The sequence below is a fragment of the Mustelus asterias genome, chromosome 13 (genome assembly GCF_964213995.1).
Source record: "Mustelus asterias chromosome 13, sMusAst1.hap1.1, whole genome shotgun sequence".
Classification (NCBI taxonomy): domain Eukaryota; kingdom Metazoa; phylum Chordata; class Chondrichthyes; order Carcharhiniformes; family Triakidae; genus Mustelus; species Mustelus asterias.
The window spans coordinates 97,440,869-97,451,420 of record NC_135813.1 but is presented as its reverse complement, the minus strand read 5'-3'; the positions used below and the strand labels follow the sequence as shown (position 1 = coordinate 97,451,420).

At 46.0% G+C, this 10,552-nt stretch overlaps 1 protein-coding gene across 1 annotated transcript in view; it reads left to right on the top strand.

Moving 5' to 3' along the window:
* Positions 1 to 3,199: 3,199 nt before the first annotated feature.
* Positions 3,200 to 10,552, top strand: part of pla2g3 (phospholipase A2 group III) — a 47,175-nt gene continuing 39,822 nt past the window's right edge. Inside the window, exon 1 of the mRNA XM_078226114.1 lies at positions 3,200 to 3,954. Coding sequence (XP_078082240.1) covers positions 3,225 to 3,954 — 730 coding nt within the window. The 5' untranslated portion in view covers positions 3,200 to 3,224. The remainder of the gene's footprint in view (positions 3,955 to 10,552) is intronic.

The window sequence follows — 10,552 nt, the reverse complement described above, 5'->3', positions numbered from 1 at the left end:
GATCTTTCTCTACACCCTAGCTTTGATTGTAACACTACATTCTGCACTCTCTCCTTTCCTTCTCCCCATGTACTCTATGAACAGTATGCTTTGTCTGTATAGCGTGCAAGAAACAATACTTTTCACTCCATACCAATACATGTGCCAATAATAAATCGAATCAAATCAAAGGTAGCAGTGTTGGAGGGAGAGGAGAGGGACTCTAATTCCTCCTGCATCACCCCCGGATCCTTTCCCATCCGTGTGACGTAAACTCCTGCATCCCTGACGGCACTGCAACTTGCCCAACAGTAACTGTAAACACGTAAAGTTGTATAATAATACAGTGCAGTTTTAAATAGTATTTGCATAGATATATAATCTGTGACCTCTTATAAATATTAAATGATACTTGTCTTCGATCACAAAAAATAAAATCTCAAAACTGTTCCCCACTCAGAACTGCGCAGACTGTCCTGATGCAGACTTGGGTCTGCGCAGACTGTCCTGATGCAGACTTGGGTCTGCGCAGACTGTCCTGATGCAGACTTGGGTCTGCGCAGACTGTCCTGATGCAGACTTGGGTCTGCGCAGACTGTCCTGATGCAGACTTGGGTCTGCGCAGACTGTCCTGATGCAGACTTGGGCCTGTGCAGACTATCCTGATGCAGACTTGGCCCTGTGCAGACTGTCCTAACGCAGACGTGGGCCTGTGCAGACTGCCCTGACTGTCCCGACACAGACTTGGGCCTGCGCAGACTCTCCTGATGTAGACTTGGGCCTGCGCAGACTGTCCTGATGCAGACTTGGGCCTGCGCAGGCTGTCCTGACATAGACTTGGGGCTGCGCAGACTGTCTTGACACAGACTTGGGCCTGCATAGACCATCCTGACGCAGACCTGGGCCTGCGTAGACTGCCCAGACACAGACTTGGGCCTGCACAAACTGTTCCGATGCAGACTTGGGCCTGCGTAGACTGCCCAGATGCAGACTTGGGCCTGCGCAGACTGCCCAGACGCAGACTTGGGCCTGCACAGATTGTTCTGCGCAGACTTGGGCCTGCGTAGACTGCCCAGATGCAGACTTGGGCCTACGCAGACTGCCCAGATGCAGACTTGGGCCTGCGCAGACTGTCCCGATGCAGACGTGGGCCTGCGCAGACTATCCAGACGCAGACTTGGGCCTGCGCAAACTGTCCCAATGCAGACGTGGGCCTGCGCAGGCTGTTCAGATGCAGACTTGGGCCTGTGCAGACTTTCCTGACGCAGACTTGGGCCTGTGCACACTGTCCCAATGCAGACTTGGGCCTCCTGTGCACACTTTCCTGACGCAGACTTGGGCCTGTGCACACTGTCCCAATGCAGACTTGGGCCTCCTGTGCACACTGTCCTGACGCAGACTTGGGCTTGGGCACACTGTCCTGACAAGGCCCAAGGCTGCTTGTGGAAATGGAAGTTTCTTTGTCTGCTTCAATTGCAAGTATATAATTTTTTCCCTTGGTATCAATGAGCCATGGCTGCCCATCATTAAATGGAGGTTATGGGCCATTTTGTTGACCGTTGCCACATTCTGCTGCTTTCCGTTTGCAGATTTATTTTCCTATCGGAATAACTGAAGTAAAGTAGGGATGGGTGAAGTGAGGTGCATGCTGATTGCAACACAACATTGACTGAGAGAAGCCATGCACTCCCTCTGAGTCCAAACTGTAAATATATCTCTTGTTTTTACCATTTGAAGTTGATGACAGTTCTATTAGTATATAAATGAATAAGCATTTTCCATAACTCATTATGGAATATTTGGCTTGTATTAAATGTATTTAATCTTATTAATGGGGTCATGGCTAGTGAACAAGCCCAATTTCAGTCTTGCAGCCCACTGAGAAGAAGGGAGGCCACTCATGCAACCCACTTGTTAGCCCAGGTAGCCCATCACTGAATTAGATATTCTCAATGGGAGAGTTAGGGTGTACTACAAAGAGATCTATGGATTTCTCAGAACATAAGAACTAGGAGCAGGAGTAGGCCATCTGGCCCCTCGAGCCTGCTCCGCCATTCAATAAGATCATGGCTGATCTTTTTGTGGACTCAGCTCCACTTACTCACCCGCTCACCATAGCCCTTAATTCCTTTACTGTTCAAAAATGTATCTGTCCTTGCCTTAAAAACATTCAATGAGGTAGCCTCAACTGCTTCACTGGGCATGGAATTCCACAGATTCACAACCCTTTGTGTGAAGAAGTTCCTCCTCAACTCAGTCCTAAATCTGATTCCCCTTATTTTGAGGCCATGCCCCCTAGTTCTAGTTTCACCTGCCAGTGGAAACAACTTCCCTGCTTCTATTTTATCTATTCCTTTCATAATCGTATATGTTTCTATAAGGTCTCCCTTCATTCTTCTGGATTCCAATGCGTATAGCCCCAGTACACTCAGACTCTCCTCATAAGTCAACCCTCTCAACTCTGGAATCAACCTAGTGAATCTCCACTGCACCCCCTCCAGTGCCAGTATATCCTTTCTCAAGTAAGGATGGGCTCAGTGATCTTTTTCCCACGTTTTTCTATCAGCTGCTGCATCTTGGTTAAGGTTTGTTCTCTAATCCCATTCATAATCTATTACTGTAGCCCAAACTGACATCAATACAGATGAAGAACTTTGCTAATCAGTGCCAACCATTACAACAATTGCACCAAATGAGTTTGATCCAGTGTCAAGCTCATCACAAGGTTTCAATATGAGGTGCCCAGGGTCACAAGAGGCTTTGACTCAGGGTCACAAGAGGCTTTGACCCAGGGGCACAAGAGGCTTTGACCCAGGGGCTGAACTTCAATGAGGGCTGCGAAGAAGGTATTTACATGCAATTCCAGTGCAATTTACGCCATTGGACGGGTATCGGAGAAAAAATAACGCCACAGACCTGTTTCAGGAATTGCCTTTTTTAAACTCCCATGAAAACTCAGCGCAATTGTGTTCAGTTTTAGATTTTATATCAATGTGGGGAGATGATTCTCTCTGCCCAGTCCTCAGCCCCAAAGGTGTTGGGCTGGGGGCGTTAAGCCTGAGTTTCTTGCCTCCTCTCGGGATAGTTGCAGACCTCCACATCAGAGTGGAGAAAGTGGGTGCGAGAGGAAGACAGAAACTTTCCAGGCAAAGGCGGTGCCAAATCTAAAGGCACGCCCCCAAAATCCTCCACACACCCTTTCATTTCCAATCAATTCCACACGCCCAGCATGAAGCAAAGCGTCAATGCAGACATTTAACCATCCTGTCCTCATTTTTAAACATTGGCTCAGATTTCACTGTCCGGCGCCTGTATTTAAACAGGCAAAAGTCAGCATGCTTCTCAGGAGATGTTTGTTCTGCTTGTTTTGTTTTTCCCATATCCAAGGGCACACGGCATTGCCCAGGGACAGGCTGCTGGGTCTGTCTCACAGGGACAGCTCTCTGTGCCATTTGGTCGCCAGCAACCCTTCAGCCCGCTCTTTGAGCTTCCTAGCCCAGCTCGGAGGTTCCCACAATGGGACAGTGCTCTTCCAAACCAGCTGGAGCTGGCAGGGTGAGCTGGAGCAATGCATTAGCTGGCAGGAGGAGAGCATCACCAGCGCTTACTTAGCCTTTTGCCTTGAGAAGTGGGACCAGCCACAGCCCAGCGGCACCTTCCTGAGAGTATGGGACTCCCAGCTGGAGGGGGATTTGCGAGATCTGGAGGAATGGGGGGGAAAGTGCTCCAGTCCACTCACCTCGCCTGCAGCTGTTGGCCCCGAGTCTCCAAGCCGGCTCCCGAGGGGCAGGAGGAGCGCCTGGCCTGCCCCCTTGGGGACTCTCTACACCGGCAGTAGATCCTGGTTCCACCCGGATCCCATCGCTGCTGCTGCTGATCGGCACAGAGGAGCCAGGCGGAGCCGGAGAGGCTGGACCTTACCTGGTACCATTTGGTGCGGGGCGGGAGACTCTGCTGAAAACTTCACTGATTTAGGTAAGGCACTTAAAATCTTCAAACTATTTTTAAAATACTAACATTCACAGAATCAGAAAGTCTACACCATTACACACTCCATTGAGAAAATATGTATAAACATATGTTATAGAGGCATACAGTCATAGAGGTTTACAGCAATGGAAACAGGCCCTTCGGCCCAACTTGTCCATGCCGTCCTTTTTTTTTAACCACTAAGTTAGTCCCAATTGCCCGCGTTTGGTCCATATCCCTCTATACCCATCTTACCCATGTAACTGTCTAACTTCTTACTGTGCCCACCCCAATCCGACACAAACATGTACATGATGGTACTAACAATTAAAACGTCTTTATGCAAAAGTTTATTTTGTGCAGGTTCGATGTAATAACATGAACAGAAAATTCAACCAGAAACTGCCATTCAGATTTTGCCTTCAATGTAAAAGGATTTCACAAATGGAAGTTGCTGGGGAAGGGGATGTGAGTCATGGAGGGAGCGGCGATGGCCAAAACCTGGCTAAGCAGACGGGTGTGGAGAAGTCTTTTTAAGAAGTAGAGAGTGGTGAACATGAGAGGAAGTGGGCGATGGTACCAACGAATTTACCACTGGTGAGGCAAAGGGAGAGACTTGTAACCAAATAATCATAAACTGCGGACTGAAGGGTGCCACGGAAGATAATACAAGACCTGAAGGACATTACAGAGATAGGGTGCAGCTAGACCATGAAGGAGTTTGATAAGAATGGGTTGTTTAAATTTGCTATGTTCCAGAACAGGGGCCAGTGTCAATCAATGAAGGGTGATTAGGACGCAGTCCACAAGTTGCTGTGCTTTGGATCAGTGGGAGTTTGCGGAGGAAGGGACAAACTTAAAATAAGCTTGAGGTGACAAATAATGAATGAGGCTTCGGGGCAAGGGGTGTCACAGTTAGAAACCAGTAGCGTTAGTAATGATGGGATATGGGGTTTAAAGCTCAGTGCAATATCAGGGATTCACATAGTTTGTTTCAGCTTGAGTGAATGGTTGGGAAATCAGTGCTTGGAGGAGCAGAGGCTAATAAAGGACAGCCAGCAAGGATTTATGGAAGGCAACTGGTGTCCGATTAATCTGATTGCATTCTTTATCAGAGATGATTGATTGATAAAGGTATTGCAATAACTGTATATACAGACTTTCAAAAGATATTTGATAAGTACGTCATAACACATTTACTCTGAAAATAAAAGCTTTTGCGAATAAAGGGACAGTAGTAACTTGGTACAAAATGAATGAGGAAAAAGGGGGCAGAGAGTAGTTGTGAGTGGATGAGGGAAGGAAGGATGCTATAGTGTCTGAGGGCTTATTATGGTGATTTTCTTCTGTTGTTTTATATGAATGATCTGAATTTGGGTATGGCTGCTTTCTGTGCTATAAGATTCTATGATTTTGAGGGAGCAAAATTTATGGTGGGCCTAAAAAGTTTAGCTTCCCCAATATTAAATTGGAGTAAATTGTGGCTCATTCGTAACTTGATGTTGAACACATTACAGCAATAGGAATTTCCATTCATATAGTTACACTGGTGTATAAAATGTCAAAAAGCAATTATTTAGTTGAGAAAAACATTACGGCACGGCACGGTGGCACTGCTGCCTCACAGCTCCAGGGGCCTGGATTCGATTCCAGCCTCGGGTCACTGTCTGCATGGAGTTTGCATGTTCTCTCCGTGTCTGCGTGGGTTTCCTTTGGGTGCTCGGGTTTCCCCTCACAGTTCAAAGATGTGCAGGTTAGGTTGATTGGCCATGCTAAATTGCCCCTTAGTGTCCCGGGATGCATACGTTAGAGAGACAGTGGGGTAAATATGTGGAGTTACGGGGATAGGCCCTGGGTGGGATTGTTTCGGTGCAGACTCGATGGGCCAAATGGCCTCCTTTTGCACTGTGGGGTTTCTATGATTCCGATAATTATTGTACATGACACCATAGTAACACAAATGATACACATTTTTTCTGCCTCTTCTCCATCCTTGAACAAAGAACAAAGAAAATTGCAGCACAGGAACAGACCCTTTGGCCCTCCAAACCTGCTCCGACCATGTTGCCCGACTCAACTAAAGCCCCCTACCCTTCTGGGGACCATATCCCTCTATTCCCATCCTATTCATGTATTTGTCAAGACGCCTCTTAAAAGTCACCATCGTATCTGCTTCCACGATCTCCCCCAGCAGCGTGTTCCAGGCACCCACCACCCTCTGTGTAAAAACCTTGTCTCGTACATCTCCTTTAAACCTTGCCCCTTGCGCCTTAAACCTATACCCCCTAGTAGTTGACTCTTCCACCCTGGGAAAAAGCTTCTGACTATCCACTCTGTCCATGCCCCTCATAATCTTGTAGACTTCTATCAGGTAGCCCCTCAGCCTCCGTCATTCCAGTGAGAACAAATCAAGTTTCTCCAACCTCTCCTCATAGTTAATGCACTCCATACCAGGCAACATCCTGGTAAATCTTTTCTGTACCCTCTCCAAAGCCTCCGCATCCTTCTGGTAGTATGGCGACTGGAATTGAACACTATATTCCAAGTGTGGCCTAACTAAGGTTCTATAAAGTTGCAACATGACTTGCCAATTTTTAAACTCAATGCCCTAGCCGATGAAGGCAAGCATGCCGTATGCCTTCTTGACTACCTTCTCTGCCTGCATTGCCACTTTCAGTGACCTGTGTACCTGTACACCCAGATCCCTCTGCCTATCAATACTCTTAAGGGTTCTGCCATTTACTGTATATTTTCTCTCTGTATTAGACCTTCCAAAGTGCACTATCTCACATTTGTCCGGATTAAACTCCATCTGCCATCTCTCTGCCCAAGTCTCCAACCGATCTATATCCTGCTGTATCCTGTATCGCTATCCGCAAATCCACCAACCTTTGTGTCGTCCACAAACTTACTAATCAAACCAGTTACATTTTTCTCCAAGTCATTTATATACATTACAAACAGCAAAGATCCCAGCACTGATTCTTGAGGAACGCCACTTGTCACAGCCTTCCATTAAGAAACCCACCCTTCCACTGCTACCCTCTGTCTTCTATGACCGAGCCAGTTTTGTATTCAGCTTGCCAGTTCACCTCTGATCCCATGCGACTTCACCTTCTGCACCAGTCTGCCATGATGGACCATGTCAAAGGCCTTACTGAAGTCCATGTAGACAACATCCACTGCCCTACCCTCATCAATCATCTTCGTCACTTCCTCGAAAAATTCGATCAAGTTAGTGAGACACGACCTCTATTTCACAAAAACATGTTGCCTCTCACTAATACGTCCACTTATTTCCAAGTGGGAGTAAATCCTGTCTCAAAGAATCCTCTCCAATACTTTCCCTACGACTGAGGTAAGGCTCACTGACCTGTAATTACCTGGATTATTCTTGCTACCCTTCTTAAACAAAGAAACAACATTGGCTATTCTCCAATCCTCTGGGACCTCCCCTGTAAGAGTTTCAACAACACCAGGTTAAAGTCCAACAGGTTTATTTGGTAGCAAATGCCATTAGCTTTCGGAGTGCTGCTCCTTCGTCAGATGGAGTGGAAATCTGCTCTCAAACAGGGCACAGAGAGCAGAAAAGCTAATGGCATTTGCTACCAAATAAACCTGTTGGACTTTAACCTGGTGTTGTTAAAACTCTTACTGTGTTTACCCCAGTCCAACGCCTGCATCTCCCCTGTAGCCAGTGAGGATACAAAGATTTCTCTCAAGGCCCCAGCAATTTCCTCCCTTGCCTCTCTCAGTATTCTGGGGTATATCCCATCAGGCCCTGGGTACTTGTCTACCTTAATGTTTCTCAAGATCCCCAATACCTCCTCCTTTTTGACCTCAATATGACTCAAACTACTTACACACCCTTGCCCAGACTCATCACCCACCAAGTCCTTCTCTTTGGTGAATACTGATGCAAAGTACTCATTTAATACCCCGCCCATTTCCTCTGGCTCCACACATAGATTCCCTCCCCTGTCCTTGAGTGGGCCAACCCTCTCCCTGACTACCTTCTTGCTCTTTATATATGTATAAAAAACCTTGGGATTTTCCTTAATCCTGCTGGCCAATGATTTTTGTGACCCCTTTTAGCTCTCCTTACTCCTTATTTAAGTTTTTTCTCCTTTCCTTGTATTCCACACTTGAACAATCAGAAAAATAGTTTGTGAAGAGAATGGCTCTTTATATTAGAACCAGGGAACAAGAAAGTGCAGTCTGAGTTCAATTTCTTTGACAGACAGACCCCCAGACTGATAATTTAGCAAATTCAACACCAAAGGCATTTTTTAAGTTCTTAAACTGAATTCTAAGTTGATTTATTTCATACAGGTATAGAAGAAATAATGTTCACTTTCTGAGCCACACTGTGTGATGTGGTTGACAATTCGTGTGTGGTCTTGCAACGCAATTTGCAGTGGTGTCTATATGCAGGAAGTTGAAACAAACACTCTTATGCATTAAGGAGTTAACTTCTGTGATATTACCAGACCTGACTGATGCATCTGCAAGTAGTTGATAGTTACTACGGCCTGTTTTAAGCAACTACCCTCTCTGGGGTAACTGCTCTACAAGACCATGCTTCACAAGTAAGGCCAGACACAGTATCAGCAAGGTTGTCACAGCCAAGCTGAATGCTGCCCTCACTCAAATTCCACACACACGCCTGTGCTAGAAGAGGCATGAGCTGCTGAGTAATTTCAGCATTTTCTATTTTTCAAATTTCCACAATATCTTCCTTTGTGCTGGTTGGGGTACTGGGTGGTGATCAGGAGTGGGAATTTCACCATATAGGAGAGCATTCAACCCATTGCTCATTAAGACACACAATGGAGTCTGCATTCTTTATTCTGATAGTCCTGTGCGTAGAAAAAAAAATTCCTAATCTCTCTCTTTGCTCTCTTGATGATCTTAAATTTATGCCCTCCAGTGAAAATTGTTTTTCTCAATTTGCTACATCCAAACCTTTTGAACGTTTCTATTACATCTTCAACCTTCTTTGTGGTTAGCACTGTTGCCTCACAGTGCCAGGGACTGTTTTAAGCAACTACTCTCTCTGGGGTAACTGCTCTACAAGACCATGCTTCACAAGTAAGGCCAGACACAGTATCAGCAAGGTTGTCACAGCCAAGCTGAATGCTGCCCTCACTCAAATTCCACACACACGCCTGTGCTAGAAGAGGCATGAGCCTCCCGGCTTGGATCACAGTCTGTGTGGCGTTTGCACATTCTACCCGTGTCTGCGTGGATTTCTTCCGGGTGCTCCAGTTTGCTCCCAAAGTCTGAAAGACATGTTGGCTAAGTGCATTGACCCGAACAGGCGCCGCAATGTCCGACTAGGGGATTTTCACAGTAACTTCATTGCAGAGTTAATGTAAGCCTTACTTGTGATAAATAAATAAACAAACAAATAAATAAAGGGAAAAAGTCCTGTCTATCTAACTTCCCATCTTAAATAAAGCCCCTTTTCCTTGGTATCATTGTAATGAATATTGTCTGCATCCTCTTCATGTTCCTGACATTCTTCCGAAAGAAATATTCTAACTATAGTCCAATCAAAAATTTGTACAGGTTTGGAATGACCTTTACTGTTTGTACTTTGTACCCCTATATTAAAATAAAGGGTCCCATTAGTTTTTTTAACAGCTTTAGCAACTTGTCCTCTCATGTTTAAAGACTTGTGTCTGAATCCTGAAGTCACTTTGCTCTTCTAGTCCTTTTAACGTTTTACTGTTTTTTGCAATTTTTTTCATTTTACTTTATCCAAGATACAACTACGCACATTTCTCCACATTAAATTTCACCTGACCAGTTGACTAACTTATCTCTATCCTCCTGATGTTTACAGTCCCAGGCTGCTAAATTGAAATTAAAATAAAGATTGTCCAATAAATTAAACTTAATTTCTCAGCATTATTGGAAGCCTATGTTTTACTTCTCATGTGTGAGATTGGTACACTGTGCCACATACGGAGTCAGAAGGTTCTGAATTCAAGCTCAGTTCCAGGGTTTCGGCCAGTATTTCCATGCTATTCTGAGAGTGGGTGCTGCACTGTTAGAAGTGCCATTAATTTGATTGGATGTTCAACTGACTTCCTTGTACCAGTTGAAGTATTTGGCACAATTCAAACATTAGAGACTGGATTTTTAGGGGCTGGAGGTGAACGGTTGTGCATTTCACACCACCAGCCACCATGCCAGTTAACTGCTACAATCCCAACCTTGAGTCATTTTGGCTGGGATTCTCCCAAAAAAAAATGCCCAACAGGTAGGAAAACAGGAGATTTTCCCACCCGTTTTTCACAAGTGCCTCAGGGGGATTCACGCCAATAAGTGGAGGCAGGGCCTCATCCCGCTGGAGAGGCCTGTAGAATAGTGTTGAGTGGGCCACTGCACATGCACTGATCTGTCAGTGGGGAGATCAGTGCATGCGCACAGGCTCCCCCTCCCCATCACTGGCCTCCTGACCGCTGGCTTACCGATATTTTTCCCAATCGCACCCGCACCCAACCCCCGCGCCAGTCTCCTCAAACCCCCCCCACCAATTGCCAGCCAACTAATCCCCCTCCCTGGGCCAGCCCCAATCGCCTGTCCCCCATGGCCA